Below are 25753 nucleotides of genomic sequence, written 5' to 3'. Positions count from 1 at the left end.
CGCACAGTGCCCGCCCATGCTGAGCGCACAGGGAGCCCTCTCCCTTCCCCGGGTGTGGCTGCCAGGTTCACACATGCCCTACCTGGGGTCCTGAATACGGGGCCCTCTCACTCGGAGGGGTCAGTCCTGGGGAACACACGGCCCCACAAGTCCCGGACTGGCTGTCGCTGTTGCTGTAGCGACTCTTGGTCTTCACGTGGCTCTTGGTTTGTTTTCGAGCCGAGCTTCGCTGGGCGTGATCGGAATCCTGCAGGAAGAGGCCCGGTTCAAGCAGAGCAGGACCCAACGTCGGCTCCCTGTCGGCCGGCCCCCAGGACACACCCCTGCCCACCACACAGAGGCCGCCGCCGTGGCGCGCTGCTGGCCAGTTAGTACCGGGACACAAGGGGCAGGGAGAGGAAGATGAAGACAGGAAGCGTCACCTCATTGCTCTCCAAGGAGGCTTCGCTGCTGAGTCCCGGCGTTCTCACCAAGCCCTCGCTGCTGCTGCTGCGCACGGCCCCGAGGTTGGCATCAAAGGCTTGCTCCTCTGGTACAGTGAACACAGACAGCGACTGCAGGCCCAGCTCCCGGGGACTGCGGGACAGGCACGCCCCACAGCCCTGGACCTGAGCCGGGCCTGCCTCACGCTCGGCCGCTCCCAGAGTTGGGGGTCCCTGCTGTTCCGTGTGCCTGTCTCAAACCCCCCTCGACACAGGTGCACAGGCTGAGAAAGCCCAAGCCCTCCAGGGGTGTTCAGCGCACTGTGGGCCTAACCGTGGGCCGACTTGGGCGTGGAGTCAGGTCACCTTGCCCAGAAGCCCTCAGGAACGGGCCCCTGCACTGGGACCTTGGACCACACGTTGGGTTTTCCTCACGAGACTGGGGCCTCTCCCTGCCTCGTTCTCCATGGGATGGACGCGTGAGGCCCAGGCCAGCTGCATACACACCCCGGCTGCTGCTGCTGCTGCTCTCCACGTCCCGCTCGTTGATGGGGGAGGTGACGTCCCGGTAGCAGAGGCCTTCTCCGTCCAGAGGGTTCTCGCTGCTGCTGAAGGTGACGTAGCCCCGGGGTGGCACCTGCTCTGTGGGCAGAAGGTGGCACAGGAAGGGACAAGAACACAGGAGTGAAGATACAGTGGGTACTGCGAGGGTTCTCGCCTGGGACAAGACCCGATCTGGGCAGGAAGGAGACCTGGAGAGCCACGCCCTATCCCTTACAGCAGGCTGCAAGTTCAAGTGGACCCATAGATGGTCCGGAGCCAAAGACAGATGACCCCACCAGGTCCACAGTGACTAACGAGGCCATCCGTGAGCCCCAGCCAGAAAGATCAGGCTGGCCAGGAAGGAAAGAGGCGCTAGGCCAGGAATTAGCGGCAGCAAATACGGGGCGAGTTCTCGGACACACCTGTCCTCAGAACACAGCTGGGGTCTTGCTTCCGTCCGTGCCAAGCAAAGCCCGGCCGGTGTGCCTGCGGGGACCACGGCCCTTCTGTGTGCCCTCCCTGCCTCGCGGCCCCACACGCTGCTCACCTGCAATTGTAACCCGCTGGCAAAGAGAACTCGGGCTCGCACGCTACACTTACACTGCACAAGGTGGAAGGAGGGGAAGAGGCCTGAAACGCGACAACTCAGAGCTACCAGGAGGATTTCTCTCTGCGTTGAGAGAATGAGATTCCATTTAAAAAACTTCTACGGGGTTGGCATTGAGGCCATTGAGGATTAAGTCACTGCTTGGGACACTGGCGTCTGAGCTGCTCCACTTCTGATCCAGCTCCCTGCTAACGCACCTGGGAAGGGTGCAGAGGACGCCCAGGTGCGTGGGCCCCTGCACCCACCTACGAGACCTGGCTGCAGCCTGGACCAGCCCCAGTCCTTGCAGCCATTTGGCAAGTGAACCAGTGGACAGAACATCTCTCTGCCTCCCTCTCTCTCCCCGTCACTCTGCCTTTCAAATAAGGAAACCTTCATTTGTAACAAAGGGTTTCTTAGGTGGCTACAGAGGTTCGTCAGCCCATCCCTAGGATACCTCTGCCACCTTGGAGTGAGACAAGTGGCAGGCACTCTGCCACTCAGCAACGACACGCCAGCCTCGGGTCCCAGCAGCACGTGCCCAGGAGGAGACAGGCCGCAGCTCAAGGGCACTCGGCCACCCCCCTCCCCGGGTGGGGGGGTGCTGTTCCCACCCAGCAGGCACTGCGGAGGGAAGCACTTGCGGGCAAAGTCAGCCTCTGAGCCCAGCCTGCGACCCCCCCACCCAGCCTGTCGGGGCAGGGACAGCCGCCCACGCAGCTCAGTGTGGTCACGCGGGAGGGCCACACGGGGAGAGTGAGCACCCAGCCACCTCCACCTGAACAAGCAGCAGCAGCCTGCACGCCCCATGAGCGCTGCACTCAGTCCCAGGGACAACAACTGGAGAATAAATTCAGACCTGCACACTGGAGTCCAGGATTTCGGCACTCCGAGTGACCCTCTCAGAGTGGCCTGGCATCAAATCAGTCCCCTCACGGAAGGAGAGCAGGCGTGGGCCTGCCCTGTGACCAGAAGCCTGTCCACACCTGCCCCAGGGAAGGGGGGCCTGGACGTGAGCTGCCCACCTCAGCAGGGGTGAACCGGGGCACAGCACCTCTGCTGCTGCAGGGCGGAGTTCTCTCTCCAACCCCAGCCAATGCAGAGGAAGACGGCGAGGAGCGGAGCCCGGGAGGAAGGCGCCCCTCACTTTCATCACCCTGCTGCAAGTGGGAGCTGCTCACCGTAGCGGGGCGCCGGGGCCCTGCCTCCCAGGCCGATGGCTGTGATCCGGGCCAAGGCCCGCGGCCCCTCGTGGATGCTGAGGCCCTTCCTTCGGCAAGGCCTCTGCCTCTGCGGAGCGGCGCACGACTCGTCCGAAGAGCTCAGGTCTTCATATCTTTCTGCAGGCCGAACACCAAAATCAAGAGTCTGTTCGGTGCTAAACAAGCTTAGAAATCCTTATAGGAAACCAAATTCCTCACAAAGGAGACGACGGCAGGTGGTGCTCTTAAAGGAAGAAGCCAAGTGGCTGCCAGGCCCTCCCCTGTGAGAGAGGCCGGACTGGGCCTGCCCTGCTCAGGCGGCCCCGGGGACGGGGACGGGGGAGCCTCACTCCTGTCGCTTTCCAGCTTCCCCAGGTTTTCCATAAGCCGACAATGTTTACTGTCAGAATTTTCTTCTAAATGAAGAGATAAGCAAAATCTCTTTCTTCATGAAAAGGTAGTAGCCTGGGTGTTTGGCACACTGGTCAAGATGCTTGGGGAGGGGCCAGCGCTGTAGCATAGTGGATAAAGCCCTGGCTGCACTGTCAGCATCCCATATGGGCACAGGTTCAAGTCCTGGCTGCTCCACTTCCGATCCAGCTTCTTTCTGCTGTGGCCTGGGAAAGCAGGAGAAGGTGGCCCAAGTCCTTGGGTCCCTTGCACCCACTTGGGAGACCTGGAGGAAGCTCCTGGCTCCAGATCGGCTCAGCTCTGGCCATTGCAGGCATTTGGGGAGTGAATCAGCAGATCTCTCTCTAACTCTTTCAAATAAATAAAATAAATCTTAAAACAAAACAAAACAAAAACAACAGACAGTTGGGGATACCCATGGCCTGTGTCAGAGATGCTGGGCTTGGGTTTGGGTCTTGGCTCTGCTGTGAGTCCAGTTCCCAGTTAATTCACAGCCTGGGAGGCAGCAGGTGACGGCTCAGGTGCTTGGGAACCTTCCGCTCACAGCAGAGACTGGACTGAATTCAAGCTCCTGGCTTCAAGCTGGCCCATCCCCAACTGCTGTGGACATTTGGGGGATGAATCAGCAAATGAAGCTCTCTGCCTCTCTCTCCCCATGTCAAATTTTTAAAAAAATATTTTAGGATAATCTTCAAAAAAAACATGGCAGCAGTGGCAGTTCTGCATTCCTAAGCAATTCTACAGTGGCAGCCTCAACAGCTTCTTGGGAGAGGAGTGCTGCACGCTGCTGTTTCGCAGAGGGTTTCAAATCTCCCTGAGCCGTAGTGTGCAACAGAGCTTCTCAGTTTTTCACACTTGCTCCTGTGTGCAAGGCACGACCCAGGAACTGCTTGCTAGGCCGCTAGGGCATCATTTATGAGACAAACCGGCACACAAAGGAGGACTCGCTAAGATCCCTTCCGGGAGGTGAGCCTGTGGCCAGGAGGGGAGCTGCGCTGGGCCTGTCCCGGGGAGTGGACAGCGGCCAAGGATGCAGGTGGGTCCGAGCCCAGGTCCAGAGCTGCCTGTCCCAGCCAACTCCTGCACGCTCAAAGTCACACACAAGAGCAGACTGTTTCCACCCAGACAGGCCAGAGAGGAGGCAGCTGAGGCCAAGAATCTGGGCATCTGAGGAGGCAAAAATGAACGAGCGGGCGAGGCAGACCAGGCCGATGGAGCAGCAAGAAGCCAGGGCTGTGATCCACTGGCAGACAAGCTCAGTGCGACACAGAGGACACGAAGGCAGCAAGTGACAGCCGCCGCCAAGGCAACGTGGACCGGCCTTTCTAAACCAGAAACCGCAGTGCCCGCGGGGCAAACAGGAACACAGAAGGCTGACAGGTACACACTGGACTTTACACTGAGATAACAGAATATTACCTCTGAAGCACGGAGAAGCACTGACTTCAAAGGCAACGTGTCAGAGAGAAGGCAGACACAGAGGCAGAGCAGATCTTCCATCCACTCGGTGACTGCCCACATGGCACAACGGCCAGGGCTGAGCAGGCCGCAGCCAGGAGCCTGGGCCTCCACCTGGACCCCCCATGAATGGCAGGGCCCAAGCACTCAGACCAACAGTCACTGCCTCTCAGGTGCAGTAGCGAAAGCTGAATCTGAAGCAGACTCAAAACAGCACCTGAGACGGGATGCCGGCTTTGCAAACGGCGGCTTAATCCACTCACCACACGCTGCTGACCTCAGAAAATCTAAATGCCGCTCACGAGGCGGGCATGTGTACAGAGGTCACGACATCACCTGGCACCCCCGGGTCCCACTTCCGAGTGCCTGGCTCAAATTCTGGCTCTGCTTCCAATCCCAGCTTCCCGCCTGTGCACCCTGGGAGGCAGCAAATAACGGCTCAAGTACTTGGGTCTCAGCCACCCCGTGGAGACCCATGTTGGGTTCCATGCTCTTGACTTCAGCGGGTCCAGACCTTGCTATTACAGACATCTGGGGAATGAAACAGCAGACAGAAGGTGCCTCTGCCTTTCAAATAAACATTTTTTTAAAAAAACTTTCTAATTAAACATAATTTTTTAAATTAAAATGTTAATCATTATGTGACAAGGCATCCAGTGGAAGAATTCTAAACTTTCTCTGATCAGATATAATCAAACAGAAATGATGATAATAAAATGAGAAATCAATCACAAAATCCAAAAGGCCCTTCTATCTAGAAAATAAACACAAAACCCACAAAACTAGCGTCAGGGGCTGGCACTGCAGCAGAGCTATGCTGCTGCCTGTGATGCAGGCCTCCCCTGGGGCACTGATTCAAGTCCTGGCCGCTCCACTTCTGATCCGGTTCCCTGCTAATGTTCCTGGGAAAGCAGCAGACGATGGTCCAAGTGCTTGGGCCCTCGCACCTAAGTGGGAGACCCACAATAAGCTCCTGGCTCCTGGCTTCAGCCTGGCCCAGCCCTAGCTGTTATGGCCATTTGGGGAGTGAAACAGCAGATGGAAGATCTCAATCTCTCTCTGTAATTCTGCCTTTCAATTAAATAATTAATAAATTATTTTCAACATAATAAAATCTTGGTTTTTTTTTTTAAGATTTTATTTATTTATATGAGAGGTAGAGTTACAGACAGAAAGAGGGAGAGACAGAGAGGTCTTCCATCTGCTTGTTCACTCCCCAAATGGCCGTCCACGGCCAGAGCTGGGCCGATCTGCAGCCAGGAGCCAGGAGCTTCTTCTGGGTCTCCCATGCAGGTACAGGGGCCCAAGCACTGCTTTCCCAGGCCATAGCAGGGAGCTGGATCGGAAGAAGAGCAGCCTGGAAATGAACCACTGTCCATAAAGGATGCCAGCATCAGAGGCAGAGGCTTAGCCTACTAAGCTACAGTGCCAGCCCAATAAAATCTTAAAAAAAAAAAAAAAAAAAAAAAACATGGGCCAAACCCCAGGGCCAGTGCTGTGGTGTAGCAGGTAAAGCTGCCGCCTGCAGTGCTGGCATCCCACATGGGCGCCAGTTCGAGACGCAGCTGCTTCACTTCCGATCCAGCTCTCTGCTGTGGTCTGGGAAAGCAGAAGATGGCTCAAGTCCTTGGGCCCCTGCACCAGCCTGGGAGACCCGGAAGAAGTTCCCGACTCCTGGCTTGGGATTGGCGCAGCTCCAGCCGTTGCAGCCAATTGGGGAGTGAACCAGCAGATGGAAGACCTTTCTCTCTTTCTCTCTGCCTCTCCTCCTCTCTCTGTGTAACTCTGGCTTTCAAATAAATAAATAAATCTTTTTAAAAAAGAAAAAAAAACAACCCACAGTGTCCAACAGCTCTTGTGTAAAGGAAGATGTAAGATGAAGATCCCAGAACTTCAGGAAAATGTGATGCTGTTACACACCAGCATCAGGGACCAGCACGGCGCCACACCTCAGACAGCAGGTCAACAGAAGACCAACAAAGACGGCAAATGAATTAAATTCCCAACTCAAAAAACTAGAAGAACAGCAACGAAGTGAGCCAACGGAAAAACAGAAGCAGAAATTAAAGAGATAACTAAAAACCAGATCTAACTGATAAATGAAAATTTTAGTTTTTTTGTTTCATCACTAGACAGTACTATCCAACTTAAAATGGAAAAGGGAATATACGCATACAAAAGGAGAAGCAACAGAATCTAACTACTGAGATAAGAGACGGGGAAAATCTTGTAGACCTGTGCAAATAAATCTGAAATTATAGGTGCAATGACTTCTTAGGAAAATACAGTTTACCAAAACCAATTCCAGTAAAAACCGCAGAATAAGGAGGCCAATTTCTGTAGAAGAAACAGAAAAACTCCTCAAGGGGCCAGGCCACCAAAAGAGACGAGGTCCACCAGTGTCAAGGGAGACCCACAGGGCCTGCGGAGCTGTACAGACAGGAAAGGAGGACCGGTGATGGAAACAGGACCCACGGAAAGCCACAGGCCTGGGGTCACTTCACAAAGGACAGCCGTGCAAAAATGCTAAGTAAAATGAAATAAACGGAATCCCAAAACACACTAAGAAAATAAGTCACCAAGTGCATCTTATGCCAAGATGCAAGGCCCGCAGCCAGCGTTGTGGTGCAGATTCCGGCCTCCTATCTGGGTGCTGGTTCAAGTCTAGGCTGCTCTGCTTCCAATCCAGCTCCCTGCTAATGTGCCTGAGAAAGCAGTGGAAGAAGGCCCAAGTACTCAGGCCTCTGCCACCCACGTGGGAGACCCGATGGAGTTCCTAGCTTCAGCCTGGTCAAGCCCAAGATGTTGTAGCCATTTAGGGAATGACCCAGAGGATTGAAGACCTCTCTCTGTCTCCCACACTCTCTATTACTCTTTTAAATGAGTAAGAATTTAAAAAGGAAATATAAGGGTAGTTCACTGTTATGATATTACTAAAATGTACCGCATGAGTAGGGGTACAAAGAAAACGTCCAGCCGTCCCCGCGGCTGTGGGAAAGCGTCCTTGAGGAGCCGACATTGCGCTGCCGGAGGTCAGGCTGCCCTTGCAACACTAACATCCCCAATCAGAGTGCCAGCTCCCGTCCTGGCTACCCCACTTCGGACCCAGTAAGTAACGGCTACAATCTGGGTCACACCCATGCCGGGAACTTCATCTGAGTCTCCCATGTGCGTGACAGGGCCCCAAGTACTTCGTAAGTTTTGAGGACATAAAACTAAAGCAAATGGCGACAGTTACCACAGGTGAAGTCAAAGAACAGCACAGAAGAGACCATCTGTGATGCTTCCCTTACCCCTCCCGCCATGGGCTCCACACCCGCATCCGGTGCCTGCTCCCAGCACGGCTGTCTGCCATTCTCTCCCACATTAAATCCGGAGCCTCCGCCTGACTCACTGTGCAGTCAGAGGGAGGGGCGAGTCTCGCCCACAGGGATGCCAGCCCCAGCTCCCAGAGGAGCCGGTGGGAGCAAGGAAGAGTGGGCGGTCCTCTCCTGGGCTCCTCTCCACTCAGGGCAACCCAGAGCCATGAGCGTGCAAGCGCAGTCAGGTACCTGGGCTCCTGTAGAGGCTCTTGGGCAGAACCGGCGAGTGCGTGTCCATCAAGGCCACGATCTTCATGTGTCCATACTGTCGGGCCAGCATCCGGGCTGTGGCTCCATTGTGGTCTCTCGTGTCCAGTTTGACTCCCTGTGACACCGCAGAAGAAGAATCAGCAACCTGCCCTTCAAAGCCCCATGCTTCCTGGGCAGCAAGCAAGCAGGCTGGCTCTGCCCACCCCCCACCCAAGGAAGAAAAGCCCCGCTTCTGGGTGAGGAAGAAGGACAGGCCTGTTAGCTTCATGGCCACAAGCTTTACTCTCTCCTTAAACACAGGGCACCGGGAGGGCAAGGGGCAGTCCCCATCCAGAGTGCAGCCGCCGAGGCCAGCAGGTACACAGCGACAGGCTGTCGGCTGTCGTCCAGTGGGCAGGGAGGAGAGAGACCTTGGCTGTGCCTGCTACTTCCTGTCTCCCACAGAGAACACTGGAGAGGACGGCTCGCTGGAGAAACTGCCTTTTAAGCCATCATGGTGACGAGGCCATGGCCGCCGGGACAGAGCTCAGTTACTGTTATCCAAAGCTCTCAAGTGGGCTTCTAGATGTTAGAGCAACAGCTCCTCTTCTTGACACTATGCTGAGGCGGCAACCCCAAACACAGAGAAAACTTCTGTGCATAACACATCTGCAACCAAATCTCCAGGGGGATGGAGAGCCAGCTCCATGCCTGCCGTAAACACGGACAGTCAGGACAGTCAGATCCAAAAAAGGACCGTAAGACACAAAGCTGCACGCACGCTGCAGCGGCAGCAAGACAAACGCAGGAAACAACCGTGTGAAGGAACTCAGCCCCAGCCCCAAATGTTCCTCTTGTTAAGTGGCGAGATCACGGGATTTCCCCAATCTGTCTACTCTGTTTTCCACGCATACTTTAGAAGCTGAGAGGGCTACTTTTCTATTTAGTAAGTTTTCCATCTGAAAAGCTTCAGGGGTGGGTGTCTGCTCCAGCAGCTGAGACAGCCATGTCTCGTATCAGAATGCCTAGATCTGACACCCGGCTCTGGCTTCCGACTCCAGGTTCTGCTAATGTGGACCCTGGGAGGCAGCATTAGTAACAGCCCCTGCCGCCCGTGTGGGAGATGTGGACTGAGATCCCCACTCCCAGCTCAGCCTGGCCCAGCTCTACACTGCAGGTATTTGGAAGTAAAGCAGGGAATGGGAGCTCTTTCTCTCTCTGTGTCTTTTCCTCTTCTACTTTTTTTTTTTTTTTTTTTTAAATAAAGAAGGGGATGGCGAGTGGCATAGCAGGTTAAGCCGCGGCCTGCAGTGCTGGGATCCCATATGGGTGCTGGTTTGCATCCTGGCTGCTCCACTTCTGGTCCAGCTCCTTGCTGGTGAGCCTGGGAAAGCAGTGGAAGATGACTCAAATGCTTGGGCCCCTGCACCCACGTGGGAGACCTGGGAAAAGCTCCTTGCTTTGGTCTGGTCCAGCTCTGGAAGTTGCAGCCATTTGAAGAGTGAACCACGAATGAAAGATTTCCTTGTCTCTCTCTCTCTCTAACTCTGCCTTTAAAACCATAATAAGGGGCCGGCATTGTGGCACAGCGGGTTCATGCCCTGGCCTGAAGCACCAGCATCCCATATGGGCACAAGTTCTAGTCTTGGCTGCTCCTCTTCTGCTCCAGCTCTCTGCTATGGCCTGGGATAGCAGAAGATGGCCCAAGTCCTTGGGACCCTACACCTGCGTGGGAGACCCAGAAGAAGCTCCTGGCTGCCAGCTTCGGATCAGCTCAGCTCTGGCCATTGCGGTCATTTGGGGGATGAACCAGTGGATGGAAAACCTTTCTGTCTCTACCTCTCTCTGTAACTCTGTCTTTCAAATAAGTAAAATAAATCTTAAAAAAAAAAAAAAAAAAAAAAAAAAAAAAAAAAAACAATGATGGGGGCGGCGCTGTGGCTCACTTGGTTAATCCTCCGCCTGCAGCGCTGGCATCCCATGTGGGCGCCGGGTTCTAGTCCTGGCTGCTCCTCTTCCAGTCCAGCTCTCTGCTGTGTCCCGGGAGGGCAGTGGAGGATGGCTCAAGTGCTTGGGCCCTGCACCCACATGGGAGACCAGGAAGAAGAACCTGGCTCCTGGCTTCAGATTGACGCAGCGCCAGCCATAACGGCCATTTGGGGGTGGTGGGGAGGTGAACCAATGGAAGGAAGACTTTCTGTCGGTCTCTCTCACTGTCTATAACTCTACCTGTCAAATAAATAAAAAAAAATAAAAATATATAAAAAAATATTTTCCATGATGTAGTGTCATACCTGCTGGAGAAAGATGAACAGCACCCTCACAGAAGGAATTCAAAACATTACAAGTGTGTGTACCCTTTGACCCGGCCACTCTACTGGGACTTTAAGCCAAGGAAGTAATAGGGAACCACACTAAAACTGAAGGTCTTTACTGCAGCCTTTAGCCAGTGGGAACCAGAAAACTAGACATGGGGTGCAGTGAACTGAGAGCATGTATTAGACAAGGGCTCGCTCTGTATGAACTCGGACGGGGGCGGGAGTGCGGATGCCATGGCACGGACAGGGGCACAAAACACCTGTGTGGGGAAAACCGCAGATGACAAAGCATCCTGTACAACTTAAAGACCTAGCTATAAAGCCCAGGCACGGAGCAGCTGGGTGAGGGACGAGCAGTTTAGGTGTCCCTGTTATTTCTAACTCTCCTAAGGCAGCTGCATATCACATGTATAATTAATATCTATGTACTTTCCTCTCTGTTTGGCAAAACTATGGCCAACCAACAGACGGGCCCAGCACAGAAAGTGACCACCGCATATCCCTCTATACCAACAGGGACATGTGTACAGGGCAACCGACTTCTCTTTCTGGAGTGCACGCTCCTCACAGCTCTGCTTAGAGGCTGCAAAGCCTTCAGCCTCAAAGCCCACTTCTAGCTTAAGTCCAATTGCAAGAACCCAAACGTTTTTAACAACAGCATCTGTACTATAGGGTTTTAAACGATACATATGCATTTTTTAAAGACTCCTTATTTACTTGAAAGGCAGAGCAAGGGAGGGAAAGAAAGAGATATGACAGAGATCTTCCAGCTGCTGTTCACGTCCCAGATGGTTCCAAACACCAGGGGTGGGCCAGGCTGAAACCAGGAACAAGGAAATTGTTCCGGGTCTCCCATGTGGGTGAGTGTTGGCGGGGGAGCCAGACACTCGGGCCATGTTCTGCTGCTTTCCCAGGCACAGTAGTGGGGAGCTGGATCAGAGGCAGGGCATCCAGGACTCAAACTGGCACTCCCATGGGATGCTAACAATTCAAGTGGCACTTTAACCCACTGTGCCACAATGCTGGCTCTTCATCTGTTTTTGATTTATTTGAAATTATACATAAGGGGGAAAAAGCAGTAATATAATTTTCTTTAGTAAAAAATAATAAAATAGAACTAAAAATAAGAAGGTCCCTGGAGTAAAGAGAGAAAATAGAATTTCTATTTACTTATCCTGTAATTTTTTTTTTTTTTGCTATTTTGTAACACGCATGACTTATTACTGAAGAAATACATACTCAACATTCAGTGTAATATAAAAATAGGAACAGAAAGTTCAGAGAGGGCCGGTGTTGCGGCAAAGCAGGTACAACTGGCGCCCGCAACACCGGCATCCCAAATGGGTGCCAGTTCATGTCCTGGCTGTTCCACTTCCAATCTAGCTCCCTGCTAATGTCCTGGGAGAAGTAGCAGAAGATGGCCAGATGTGTGGCCCCTGCCACCCACAGGGAGACCTGAACGAAGCTCCTGGCTTCAGCCTGGCCCAGCACTGGCCATTGTGGCCATCTGGGGAGTGGACTCGTAGACGCAAGATCTCTTTCTCCTCCTTTCTGTTAACTCTTGACTTTCAAATAAATAAATCTTTAGATGCCCCGTGTGTCCGGGCCGTGGGCTCCGGGAAGGCAGCCACAGCCCTCGCCTCCCTGGCAAAGAGCACAGGCACACGCCTCCTCTGCTCTGGAGGGCCGTCAGGGGACTGGGCGGCCTGCGCTGTCGTGGGCCTGTACGCGGGGCAGAGGAGCAGTCTAGCAGCTCACAGGCAAGGGGTTAACCAGGCCCCTCCCTCCCTACTTGCAGCTCTGGAGAGGAGGGCACGTGAGTTTCTGAGCTGTCAGAACCATGAGTCTCCGTGAGAAGGAATACTCTGTGTTCAGGAGAAACACTGAGAGTTCAAGGGAGAAGGCCCATTATGTCCACAGCTCACTTTCAAATGGTTCCAAAAAGATAACAGATATGTTATATGTGTCAATACTGAGAGTTGATTTGGAAACTGAGGTGAGGGGCCCGACATTATGGCACAGTGGGTAAAGCTCCCCACTGGATGCCGGCATCCCTGTGGGCGCCAGTTCATATGGCAGCTCCACTTCCAGTCCGGCTCCCTGTTAAGGGCCTGGGAGAAGCAGTGAACGATGGCCCAGGTGCTTGGGCCCCTGCGCCCACGTGGGAAACAAGATGAGGCTCCTGGCCTCAACCTGGCCAGCCTGGCTATGGCAGCCCTCTGGGAAGTGGCCCACTGCATGGAAGATTCTTTCTCTCTCAACTCTGATGTTCAAATAAATATTCTTTTAATGAGATGAAAGGTTAACATGTGGGGAATCTGGTACAAGCACACATTCTTTGTACTATTTTGTAGCTTTTCTTTAAGCTGAAATTGTCCTAAACTTTAAAACTTTACCATAACAAATCCAATAAAATTTGTTTACCCTCGATACAAGCTGCTATCCCAGACCCTGCTGGAAACCAAGGCCCAAGGAGGGCAGAATCTGCACGGTGGATAAACAGTCCCAAGCCTCTGATTTCCCCATGTTTTCCTTTTGAAAATATGTAGTGCACCTGTCCCTTATAACCTCCATTTGCCTTATTGAAAGTCAAACTCTAACTCAAAAGCAGAGGTTATGCTTTTTACAGTCCTGAGCTCTTAGCTGTCTACTCCTGACCCTTTGATATGCCTTAAGGAACCCTAGCTCATGTCAGAATTAGTCAGAGTAATCACTGGGCTGCGTTTGACAGTTTATCAGTAAAGACTGTGCTTGGGATGCCTGCATCCCCAATCAGGGAACCAGGGTCCAAGTCCCACCTCGGCTCCCGATTCCAGACCCTGGGAGGCAGCAGCGATCTTGGGTACTTGGGTGGCTGCCATCCACACAGGAGACCTAGAACGGGTTCTTAGTTCCCAGCTTCGACCTGGCCCAGCCCCAGTCATGTGGGCATCTGAGGAGTCAATCAACAAGGGGAGGTCTGTCTATATATATCTCTAACTCTCAAATAAGGAAAAAAAAGTAAAGAAAATATGGGGTCAGTGCTATGGCACAGCGGGTAAAGCCACTGCCTACACTACCGGCATCCCACACGGGTGCCGGCTCAAGCTCTGGCTGCTCCACTTTTGATCCAGCTCCCTGCTAAAAGCAATAGAAAATGGCCCAAATACTTGGGCCACTGCACCCACAAGGGAGACCCAGAAGAAGCTCCCGGATCCTGGCTTTGCATAGGCTCAGCTCTGGCCATTGCAGTCCTTTGGGGAGTGAACCAGTGGACAGATCTCCCAATAACTCTGCCTTTCAAATAAAATAAATATTTTTTAATAATTTTATTTATCTATTTATTTGACAGGTAGAGTTATAGACAGTGAGAGAGAGAAACAGAGAGAAAGGTCTTCCTTCCACTGGTTCACTCCCCAAATGGCCGCTATGGCCGGCGCTGAGCCAATCCGAAGCCAGGAGCCAGGTGCCTCCTCCTGGTCTCCCATGCAGGTACAGGGGCCTGAGCACCTGGGCCATCCTCCACTGCCCTCCAAGGCCACATCAGAGAGCCGGACTGGAAGAGGAGCAACCGGGACTAGAACCCGGCACCCACATGGGATGCCAGCGCTGCAGGCGGAGGATTAACCAAGTGAGCCACAGTGCCAGCCCCATAAATATTTTTTAAAATTAAAGAAAACAAAGAATAATTATTTACAAAAAAAGAAACTCAAATGGCCCACCAAGATTTAAAGGTTCAACCTAACACAATCAGGGAAATGTCACCTGACAGCAACGCCATGAGCTGGGGGGTGTGCAGCCCACGAAGTGCAAGATCCTGTCTGGAGTGGGACGAGCTGGGACCACACGGGGAAAGCAGACTCCCAGTGGCTGGTGAAACGCAGCTGCCCAGCACCGAGCACCCTTCTTAGAGAGCACACCTCGACTCTCCACCCATTCCCACACTCGGGAGAATCCTCAACTGCAACCCTGCTGGGCAGAGCGAGCGGAGCAAGCAGCCAGTGTTCCCTGGGAAAACACAGGCTAGGGAGAGCAGGGACAGGGCTGCCAGGGTGAGCGGCTGCCCCTGCAGCTGCCAGCACTCAGCTGAATGGCACAGACAGGCCGACTCGCTCAAAATGAGTCTACACGTTGCTTAAGGATTCGGGGCATGTGTCATGGACAGGAAAGGCACATCCAAACCAACATCTGGAGGAGGCAGGCAGGTGGGATCAGACAGGGCTGCACAGGGGACCTTCCAGCAGCTTCCGAGCTGGCACTCTATCTACATTTCACCAAGTCTTCTGCCTGCCCCGCTGCACCGAGTGGATACGGTCACGCGTGTGTGCAGACATGTGCAAAGGCTGCACCGCTGGGCATGATAGCAAATGGCTGGCATGGATCCAGTTCTAACTGCAGATGGCCATCACACCGTGACTCACCCCACAGGGGAACAGCCTGTCACCATGAAAACAGTGGGAGGGAACTCTTCACCCGCCAACACAGAACAACCCGCAGAGTGGGAGCAACTGGCACGCGGGTGTGTGCAGACCCCACAGGGTGAGCAGGGGACTCACGTCAGGAGTGGGAAGCAGGCTCCCCCGAACTTTCTTCTCCAACTGCATTTTTACTAGGTGCAGAATATGTCTTTATTTGAAGGGTGGAGCAACACAGAGAGACACAAAGAGACTTCTACCACTGGTTCACTTCCCAAATGGCTACAGTGGCCAGGGCTGCAGCAGGCCAAAGCTAGGTGCCCAGAACTCCACAGGTCTCCCACACAGGTGGCAGGGGCCTCAACAGTTGGGCCATCATCCACTGCCTTCCCAGAAGCGTAAGCAGGAGGCTGGCTCAAGAGCGGAGCATTGGGCCGGCACTGTGGCGCAGAGAGTTAAGGCCTGACCTGCAGTGCCGGCACCCCTATGGGCACCAGTTTGAGTCCCAGCTGCTTCACTTCGGATCCAGGTCTCTGCTGTGGCCTGGGAAAGCAGCAGAGGACGGCCCAAGTCCTTGAGCCCCTGCACCCACGCAGGAGGCCCAGAAGAAGCTCCTGGCTCCTGATTTCCCATCAGCTCAGCTCTGGCAGTTGTGGCCATTTGGGGAGTGAACCAGTAGGTGGAAGACCTCTCTCTGTCTCTACTTCTCCCTGTAACTCTGTCTTTTAAATAAAGAAATCTTAAAAAAAAAAAAAAAAAAAAAAAAGCTTTAAAAAAGCAGAGCCTCCAGGACTCAAACCAGTGGCACTGAAAGCAGCGGCTTAACCCGTGTTCCACGATGCCAGCCCCTAGAACGTTGTTATCTGCCTTCAAAGAAACCCCGTCTCCTGCAGCCGCCACCCCCCCCACTCTCCCCATCTCCCCAGACCTAGGTAAGCCTCATGTACTTTCCCTCCCACAAGTGCCTGGCTCACTCGGCACTGCACGCTCAGCCACGCTGCAGCAGGTGTCCATGGTTCTTCTTCAGTGTGGCTGCGGAAAGTGCAGCTACACACACACACACTTCTTTCACTCATGACAGAGAGCTGGGCTGTTTCCTTTGTGGCCACTCTGAATAATACAGCGATGGGTATTCGTGTACAAGCGTCTCTCAATGTGTCAGCATTTCTCTGGGGCATATATCCAGGAGTGGAAATGAAGGTCCTGCGGCCTGACCTGTGTGGAGAGCTGCCAGCCGTTCTCACAGCGTCTGCATCACCGGGCATCCCGTCAGCAGACAGGAGGGCATCCTCACAACACTCACTATGACAAGCATCCTACTGGTTTTGATTTGTGTCTTCCTGATAGCTAATGATGTCAGCCATTTTTTCATGTTCTTACTGGCCATCTGTATACCTTCTTTTTTTTGTCAGTTTGTTTAACTTTCTTAGAAATGTATTTACTTGAAAGTCAGAGAAAAAAAATTCTCATTCACCGGTTCACTGCCCAAATACTGGCAACGGCCAGGGATGAGCCGTTGGAAGTTGGAAGCCAGGAACTCAACCCAGGTCTCCCAGGTGGGCGGCAGGAACCACCTGAGTCATCCTCACTGCCTCCCAAAGTCCCCTTCAGCAGGAAGCACAGGCAAGGGTCACAGCCAGCTGCTCGGGTATGGGACAGTGGTGTCTTAACTGCCAGGCTGAAGCCTGGCCCCGTCTGTATCCTGTCTTTGGTATACAAATCCTTTGCCCATCTTGTCACTGTTCTTTCTGTATCTGTAGGACCTATTAAATTAAAACTACGAGCACCAGCAAACCCTCTCGTAGAAATAAAATACACAAACCATTGCAAGTATGTGAAAGCGGCGTGGAAAAGAGGTATTTCCTAAAGCACCGTTTCTGACTGTGAACCGTCACAAACCTCAATTTCTACTGAGACATCTAAATATGTCATAGATTGTAGAATACTGCAGAAGGTCAAAAATCACAAAGCAAACACACACAGAATCCCATTATGTCAAACAAACAAACTGGTCTGTCGGTGCCTCAGACGCCGCCCACACAGCAAGGGGAAGTCTCAGAGCGGAGTCCGTACCCCGGGGAGCACGTCTCTGCCCCTCTGCCTCCTCAATGCAGTCTTCCTAAGTGATGGGACTGTGAGTTTCACTTACTATTTCTCCATGCCTGTAAAACGGCATTTTCTAAATCATTACAGGAGTGTCTGTTTCCACTCAATTCCTGTGCGCCAGCAAACCCGGCATCCACAGGCATCGGTGAGGTGGACAAGTCGGGCAAGGGCGGCCATTTCCGAGCACAGCGAGGTCCTGCGGCGGCTGACGTCCAGCGCCGACCCCTCACTTGCCCACACATACACCGGCGATCGGGGCACTTACGTGGTTCAGAAAATACTGCACGATTATCTCATGGCCAGCAGCAGCCGCCTCCATCAAAGGGGTGAATCCGTACACGGGCTCCCTGTAAGGCAGGCCACAGTCAGGTTAGAGCGAGGAGTGGCAGCAGCAGCAGCCTGCCGAATGCAAAGCCAAGCCAGCACGTGAGTCACCATCGGGAGCAGAGCTCAGCCTGTCTGTGCGTCTCCCCTGAGACTGACAAAGACGGACACGCTAACTCCCCTGGCGTCCAGCCCCAGCACTGGACTTTTTGTCCCAAAGACCAATCTTCCTTTCTTCCAGGCTACTGCAACTGGCTAGCTGCTAAATCTCTACTCCTTCCTCTCAGACGGCAGCTCCCTGCTCACAGACAGCTGGTATCTCCCATCCATTTTCCCAAATCCCAGGTTTCCTGTTCAGTAGCCCCCCAAAGCACTCCTGGGTTCTGTCTCCACCATGCTTACTGCCTGAAGCTTATTTCTTGTGCCTGGTTATCATTAACTCCGCGGTGTCCTAAGGGTGCTTCTTAACGCTGACTTGCTTTGTTATTGTCTTCAAGACAGGAACCGATCCAGCACTGAGGTGCCGTGGGCTAAGCCGCTGCTTGCAACACCAGCACCCCATACCATAGCAGCACTGGTTTGATTCCTGGCTGCTCCATTTTCAATCCAATTTCCTGTTAATGTGCCTGGGAAGGCAGCAGAAGATGGCCCAAGTGCTTGAGCCCCTACCACCCATGTGAGAGATCCTGGTGGAATTCCGGGCTCCTGGCGTCAGCCTGGCCCAGACCTGGCTGTTGCAGCCACTTGGAGAGTGAACCACTGAATGAAAGAATCAAAGTTCTCTTTCTTTCTTCCTCTAGTTTTCTCTCTCTCTCTCTCTCTTTTTTTTTTTAAGATTTATTTTATTTACTTGAAAGAGAGGTAGAGCCCCGGGGGGGGGGCGGGGGGGGGCGGGGAGAGAGATATGACTTCCATCCGCTGGTTCACTCCCCAAACAGCTGCAATGGCTGGAGCTGAGCTGATCCAAAGCCAGGAGCCAGGAACTTGTTCTGGGTCTCCCACACAGGCACAGAGGCCCAAGGACTCGGGCCATCTTCCACTACCCTCCCAGGCAACAGCAGAGAGCCAGATCGGAAGTGGAGCAGCCGGGACTTGAACTAGCGCCCAAAGGGATGCCGGTGCCGCACACTAGGGCTTTAACCCACTGCACCACAGCACCGGCCCCCTAATTTTCAATAAATAAAGGACAGTAGCCCTGATAATTCATTCTAAGACATTTTTCATTTTGATATCTCTGAGGACAGAATGGGTCTCAAAATCAACGATTAGAATGTTTACTCGCAGCACGTTCTTTGTTTCTTCCTTTCTTTCCATCCGTGTGTCTGTCTCTCTGGCATCCACAGTGACGGCATGCCTTACAACAGATCACATAAACTAGAGGCCCCATCGGGTGGATGCTGGGTCGGCACCTGCTGGTTTAAACTGGATTATCACCATGACGTGCTTAGACAGCAACACTACTTCCAGCTTAGGAAACTCACGATTGTTTTCTTTCTTTTTCTTTTTTAAAGATTAATTTTATTTATTTCAAAGACAGTTACAGAGAGATGCAGAGTGAGAGTGAGAGAGACAGAGGTGTCTTCCACCCACTGGTTCACTCCCCAGATGGCTGCAACAGCCAGAGCTGAGCTGACCCGAAGCCAGGAGCGTCTTCCAGGTCCCCCATGTGGGTGCAGAGCCCAAGGACTTGGCCATCTTCCACTGCTCCCCCAGGCCACAGCAGAGAGCTGGATTGCAAGCAGAGCAGCTGGAACTTGAACTGGCACCCATATGGGATGCTGGCGTTGCAGGCTGGGGCTTTAACCCGCTGCACCACAGTGCCGGCCCCATCCCTATTGCTTTCAAAGCACCAGCTCACCTGACATATACAACATGCAAGAGAAAGGAATTGACACTCAACATAGGACTTATAAACGTCACTCTCTACCACAGGCCCGTGGCGTGCAATAAAACGTGGACTTCCTAACACCTACGACAGGGGTGATACGGTCCTCAGCTCTCACATACAGAACATGAGGCTCACGGCACCTAAAGGGACGCACCCCACGTTACCCACAGCTGAGAGGAGAGTTCCGCGTCTGGGAAGCCACACGGAGGACGACTCATCAGGGTGGGGTGGCCCCGAGCTCTCTTCTGCCGTCTCTACGGCTGCCCTCCTTAGTCACTCCAGACCCAGGCCCATCCCGTGGTCACTGAAGATGTGGTCATCACCTGACATTGGCATTAGCTCCGCTGTCCAAGAGGAACTTGACCATCTGCTGGTGCCCAGCACTGGTGCAGTGGAAGAGGGCAGTCCAGCCCTGAATGTCTTTCATCTCGAGTTCCGCCCCTTGCTTCAAGAGAACACAGAATGCTGGTTATGGCCTCATCTCCTCTGCGCGGGCAGGCGGCCTCCAGGCCGTTAGCTGAAACAACGGAAGTGATTACACAAGCACACACGCACACACGGCCTGCGGCGCTTCAGCTTCTGTCAGGGCGGCTGGGGGGCCCTCTAGCTCACCTGGAGGAGAAAGTAGGCGATGCTCTCATTGCCGCAGCTGGAGGCCAGCATCAGTGGAGTCTGCCCTTCTGGGGTCGGCACATTCACACTCACCCCCGCCTCGAGCAGCAGGTGCACGATGGTATCGTGTCCAATGTAGGAGGCATACATCAGCGGGGTCCAGCCACCACCATTCTTCTTATTCAAATCTAACTCTCTCCTAAACAAACACAAGATATGCTAGACACGCCCTGTTGTCTCAGACATGGGGTCCACCCCTGGGGGCCAGGCCAGGCGGCATGGGACAGGCTGATAGGAAGCAGACACTCTGTGATTCACAGATCACCTCGATCAGGGAAGACAGGCAGGGGACTGTCTCCAGCTGCCCGTTCGCCTGCCTCTGCCACATCCTTAGCCCGTCTCCCTTCTGCCTTTTCCGTCTCTCCTCTTTCACACCAACAACAGACGGTCCTCAGCCAGAGATCATCTGGCAGAGTCTAGAGATATCGCTGGTTATCGCAGCTGGGGAGGGAAGAGCTACTGGCACAGAGCAGGTGGCAGCCAGCATCCCACAGCGCACAGGACAGCCCTGACCTCAACACTCAACAGCACTGGGGTCGAGGCACCCTGCCCCCACCCCCACCCAGAGCAGTGAGTAAGAGGAAGGGGCTCAGCAGGAGGCCAAGCCCCATTGCAGCTGGTTTCTGCACAAAGATTCTGGAACATCTGTGGCCAAAGAACACAACATTTCCCACTGATTTCCTTTACAAATCTGAAAAGACGTTTTCCCACAGGAAAAGCAGTATGAGCATCCCAGGCCAGAGTGTGGAGCTGGATATGGGGGCCCCATGTTAGACGACCCCCAAGACCAGCTGACGCCCCGCAGGCCTTCCGCTTCCACAGCGCATGGCTCCAGTGCCCACGCATCTGGGCCTCTCCCGTATTCATGAGTCAAGCTTATCCTACTGAGCTTCTCCATCTTAGAAGGTCTACAGTGGCATCCACTGGTCTGGAGAGCTGCACGGAGCTGCCCCTGGGGTCCACTGGGAGCTGTCTCCTCACCCCAGGGCCCCTCTTCCTGTATGTAGCTCAGCTCCACGTGCAGAGGGCAGAGCCAGCACCTCAGCAAAGCAGCTCTCAGGGGCTCTCACGCCTCCCGCTCGGCCAGATTCCCCTCCAATCCTACCCAGCCTGGGCTTCCTGTGAGCAAGCCTCCATCTAGCCAGTGTGCAAATCCCAGGCGGACAGCAACACTCCCTCCTCCCCCGTGGAGCCGTTGGAACTACGCTTGACCACCTGTGAGGAGGTGCTGACCACACACGCTAAGGCCACCTGGCAAAGCAGTACCAAAACTCCCCTTTCCCACCCAGTGCCTGTGACCGATTAAGCGACTTGGAACCCAAGACCTGGGACTTCCACAAGGCTCACGGGAGTGGGGACAGAGGTCCTAAGTTATCACATGAGGAATGGGAAGCAGAAAGCATGGTGAAACACAAGGGGGTGCAGGAGAGGAGACAAACCCTCCTCCAAAAATTCGGTTAATATCACAATGCGCTATGAGCAAGACACAGCACGGGCCCTGCCGCGGGCTTTCCATTGTGCTGGGACGTAATATTCACACACAGGTTACAAGAACCGGTAGGTGAGCAGTGGGGCCAGGAGCCATCCTCCTGAGGGCAGCGGCGCCCAGCTTCTCGCCACTATGGCAGACCCCAGAGGGGAGAGGGCCCTGGGGCTAAAATGAACCCCTCGGGAAATAAGGCTCAGGCCACTCCTTTCCATCTTGACTTGTTTTCTAGCATTTCTACAATCAGTGAAAACCACAAAATTACTCTGGTTAAAATATATTGTAAATTAATGTTAATAAACTAAGACCAGCCGGCGCCGCGGCTCACTAGGCTAATCCTCCACCTAGCGGCGCCAGCACACCGGGTTCTAGTCCTGGTCGGGGCGCCGGATTCTGTCCCGGTTGCCCCTCTTCCAGGCCAGCTCTCTGCTGTGGCCAGGGAGTGCAGTGGAGGATGGCCCAGGTGCTTGGGCCCTGCACCCCATGGGAGACCAGGAAAAGCACCTGGCTCCTGGCTCCTGCCATCGGATCAGCGCGGTGCGCCGGCCGCAGCGCGCCGGCCCTGGCGGCCATTGGAGGGTGAACCAATGGCAAAAGGAAGACCTTTCTCTCTGTCTCTCTCTCACTGTCCACTCTGCCTGTCAAAAAAAAAAAAAAAAAAAAAAAAAAAAAAAAAAAAATTAAGACCAAAGTTTAAACCATCTTTGTCTTCCTAAAAGTAACAAAACTGCCCCAGCGTCAGTCACCACGGACAGCTGCCTGGGAAGGGCAGGGCGGACCGACCCCCAAGGACTCAGTGCCCACGCCTGTGTGCCAGGCCCCACGGAGCGGGGTCTGCAGCGGCTGAGATGCTAGTCCATCAAAGAGTCGAGGGAGCATCTCCACAGGCCTCTTACCTCTGCACACACTCCTTCACTACCTCGTACTGGCCGATGGACGCAGCTGTGTGAAGATCCAAGGGCACGTCCAGTTCCTCGCGGCTGACCTGCGCACCTGGCCCGTGCCACATGGACAGGCTGCGGTCCAGGAGTTCCGGCTCACTGGCCTCATCGCTGAGCTCGGACATCTCTGTGGAGGGAGGCCAGGGGTTAGCTCTTTGCTTCTGGGTTGTTCCAGGGAGTGAACCGGGCAGTTACACTCCCACCAGTGGCAGGCTGCTACGACCCTACCCTATCAAAGGGACACCCGCCGCAGTCAATCCCGGACTGACACAGACACCTTCTCTCGTCCCATCACTAAACAGTCACAGCGAGGGCAACTCAGTCACGCACACGGCACAGGGGCTTCCGACCAGACAGACAGGAGCACACACAGCGCCTCACTGACCACAGGATGCTGGCCTTCACTGACCGACAGGCCCCAATCTCTGGAAGGGAACTGTCCAGAGCTCCAGGACCCTGACAGCCTCTTAGATGGGCAGAGAAAAAAATGCTAACGGGGTCATCTGATTGGATCAGTGCCTGGCTGTGCGGGAAAGAACCCTGGACTTGGGGTGAGACCAAAACAGTCCTGCAGCTAAGCAGCTCCAATCCCCAGTTCTTCATCGCCTAACGTGGACAGCAGAAACAAGAGCTGACGCTGGGGGCCACTGTCACACCCACAGGGAGGAATCTGTCAAAACACACAGGAGAACCGACACCCACGACACCCACACAGGGAGTGCCACCAGCAACGCAAGAAGCCAAGAGCTGAAGTGCACCGTCCATGAATGGCTCTGAAATGCACCAGGCTAACGGAAGAAGCCACTCAACAGGTTGCTTGTGGAGTAATTCCATTTGTGATGCATTCTGGGAAAGGTAAAACTCCAGGGTTAGAGGCCAGGTCACCAGTACCAAAGGGCAGGGCCGAGAGACTACAAAGCGCAGCAAGAGGGAATTGGGGGAGGGGGCGGCACTGTGGTGTAGTAGGTTAAGCCTCCGCCTGTGGCGCTGGCAACCCATATGGGTGCTGGTTTGAGTCCTGGCTGCTCCTCTTTGATCCAGCTCTCTGCTGTGGCCTGGGAAAGCAGTGGAAGATGCCCAAGTCCTTGGCCCCTGCACCCCTACAGCAGACCCAGAAGAAGCAGCAGCTCCTGGCTTCCTAGCAGCCCAGCTCTGGCTGCTGCAGCCATTCGGGGAGTGAACCAGCCGATGGAACATCTTTCTCTCTGTCTCTAACTCTCTCTGTCTCTAACTCTGCCTCTCAAATAAATAATCTTAAACAAACAAACAAACAAACAAACAAAAAACCCAGAGGGAAGGCTGGAAGAGACAGACCCATTCTTTAACTTGGTAGTGGGGGACCTGGAACTATGTAATTTTCAAATCTCACAGACCTAAACACCAAGACAGATTTTACTGTGAGTAAATCTTAAATATAAACTTTTTTTTTTTTTTTAATGGAAAGCAGGTCCCCACCACAGAGACCGGGATGGGACTGAGAGTGCAGTTGGACAGGAATGTGTCCACACACCCCTTGAAAGTGGGAGAGATGGGGGAACATTACAGGCCGGCACCCTGGAGGAGACATGTTCCCCAAGACAGGACAACCCCAGTCACGGCACCGTGACAGCCGTTCAGTCTGGGAAACCTCCCCAAATCAAGGCCACACCAACAGCTTCCTAGCAGAATCCTTCGGCCCAGGAGTGGCAGGAGCAAGCACAGAATGGGAAGAAGGAAAGCAGGCTGAAGGGGCCGTGTGGCCGCAGCTCTCCAGAGAAGGCTGCCTCTGCGTCAGAGAAGCACTTCCTGGAGGCAGCGGTCAGCCTGCGATGGGGCTCAGGTCGCCTTCTGGGCTCTCAGTTCAGCCTGGCCCAACCCCAGCTGCTGGGCATTTGGGGAGCGAACCAGTGGAGGAGAGGTCTCGCTCCAGGTGTCTCTCTCTCTCTGTGTCTCTCTCTCTCCCCCATGTTTTTTTTTTTTTTTTTTTTTAAGCTGCCAGGCAGTCTTCCTAGTACTGGTGACAGCCCCAATGGCCAAACAACAAACAAGCCAGCGGTCTCAGGGACAGAGACTTTGCAGGGCCTTGGCAAGAGCATCCGTCAGCGTGACGGGCAGTAGGTAGGTAATGAGGGGCAGGCAGAGCCCAGGCACACACGGCCCTCCCTTCGCAGGGGAGCATCGGCACCCAGAGCCCTCCTGGCCAGCAGAGCACGGCTCAGAATCAAACAGGCTGGGAGCCGACCCATCCCTCCAGCCTGCTCTGGGCTCGTCTCTCCTCCTTCCAAGTCTGGGGCCAGCACTGCAGCGGCACTGGCAGGCCCGTCACCTGTGGTGTCAGCATCCCATGCGGGCGCTGGTTCGAGTCCCGGCTGCTCCACTTCCGATCCAGCTCTCTGCTGTGGCCTGGGAAAGCAGTGGCAGATGGCCCACGTGCTTGGGCCCCTGCACCCACGTGGGGGGCCTGGAGGAGGCTCCCGGCTGGGATCAGCCCAGCTCTGGCGGTTGCGGCCATTTGGGGAGTCAACAAGGGATGGAGGATGGAGGCTCACTCGCTCTCACTCTCGCTCACTCTCGCTCTCTCCACTCTACCCTCCTCCCTCCCTGTGACTCTGCCCTTCAAATAAATACATCATAAAATATTAAACAAGACAAAAAACCCTCGCCCCTGGTGGCCCCGCTGTCTCCCTCCACTTACTGACACCCCAAAGCGCTGAGGGGCCGGGGGCAGGAGAAGGTGGGCCCAGGGACGAGGGAGCTCCGGCGCCTTCCTTCACCTGCCACCCCACCAGGGTGCCCTGGCACGGCGCGTCCAGAACTCTCCAGACGGCAGCCCTGAGGACGGGCCCTCCCCGTGCTCGCTCCGGCTTCCCCGCTGTCCACCCGGTACACTGCCAGCTCCTGGTCCTCCCGGTAAGACTCTCACTCCCACGACCACAGCGGGTCGGTCTGTCGCGGCCGGGGCTCGCTCCCGGGCCGACCAGCCGAGCACCTGCCGCCACAGACGGCCCCGATGCCGCCGGCGTGTTCGCCCCACCCCTCCGCGGCGGCGGCCGGGGCTGAGCGCTCCAGGCGCGCGGCAAACCGGGGCAGGGCAGCAAGTGCCGAGCCTACCTGAGCTGGGCCTCAGGCCCCGGGCCGCGCTCGGGCCTCCGCCGCCGCGTCCGCTCGCCTGGCCGCCGCCCCCGGCGCCGGCCGCCGCCACAGAGCCCGGTTCCCGCGGCCCGACTCCCGCCCCGGAAGTGGTTCCCGGGGGCGCGGAGCACGCCGGGACACTCGTGGAGCCCACGCCGGGCCAGCTCCCGTGTTCTGTAGTATCCGCCCCTCGCTCACCCAGACCTTCCGGTCAGCTCACCCAGCTCGCCGTGTGGCGCACGGAGCAGCCAATGAGCACGGAGAGCCCACCTTTCCCCGCCCCCCACTGAGGAGAGAACCAATCATGTTGCAGGAGAGGCAGGCGGCGCCAAGTCCTGAG

The 25753-nt window shown here is 54.7% G+C and overlaps 1 protein-coding gene across 3 annotated transcripts in view; it reads right to left on the bottom strand.

Annotated features, from left to right (window-relative positions):
• ANKS3 (ankyrin repeat and sterile alpha motif domain containing 3) overlaps window positions 1-25550 on the bottom strand; it is a 29830-nt gene extending 4280 nt beyond the window's left edge. Inside the window, exons 1-10 of one of the 3 annotated variants that reach the window (XM_051836161.2) lie at window positions 25393-25550; window positions 22258-22429; window positions 19816-20014; window positions 19527-19648; window positions 17257-17338; window positions 8174-8309; window positions 2733-2891; window positions 930-1064; window positions 423-529; window positions 83-247 (exon numbers count right to left, since the gene is read on the bottom strand). In XM_051836161.2, coding sequence (XP_051692121.1) covers window positions 83-247; window positions 423-529; window positions 930-1064; window positions 2733-2891; window positions 8174-8309; window positions 17257-17338; window positions 19527-19648; window positions 19816-20014; window positions 22258-22427 — 1275 coding nt within the window. In that variant the 5' untranslated portion in view covers window positions 22428-22429; window positions 25393-25550. Of the gene's footprint in view, window positions 1-82; window positions 248-422; window positions 530-929; window positions 1065-2732; window positions 2892-8173; window positions 8310-17256; window positions 17339-19526; window positions 19721-19815; window positions 20015-22257; window positions 22430-24976; window positions 25326-25392 lie in introns of those variants that run through there. The other 2 variants (XM_051836162.2, XM_051836163.2) reach the window with 2 other exon arrangements.
• Window positions 25551-25753: the final 203 nt, after the last annotated feature.

This window comes from Oryctolagus cuniculus, chromosome 19 (assembly GCF_964237555.1).
Source record: "Oryctolagus cuniculus chromosome 19, mOryCun1.1, whole genome shotgun sequence".
Lineage (NCBI taxonomy): Eukaryota > Metazoa > Chordata > Mammalia > Lagomorpha > Leporidae > Oryctolagus > Oryctolagus cuniculus.
This window is presented reverse-complemented; position numbering and strand designations above follow the sequence as displayed.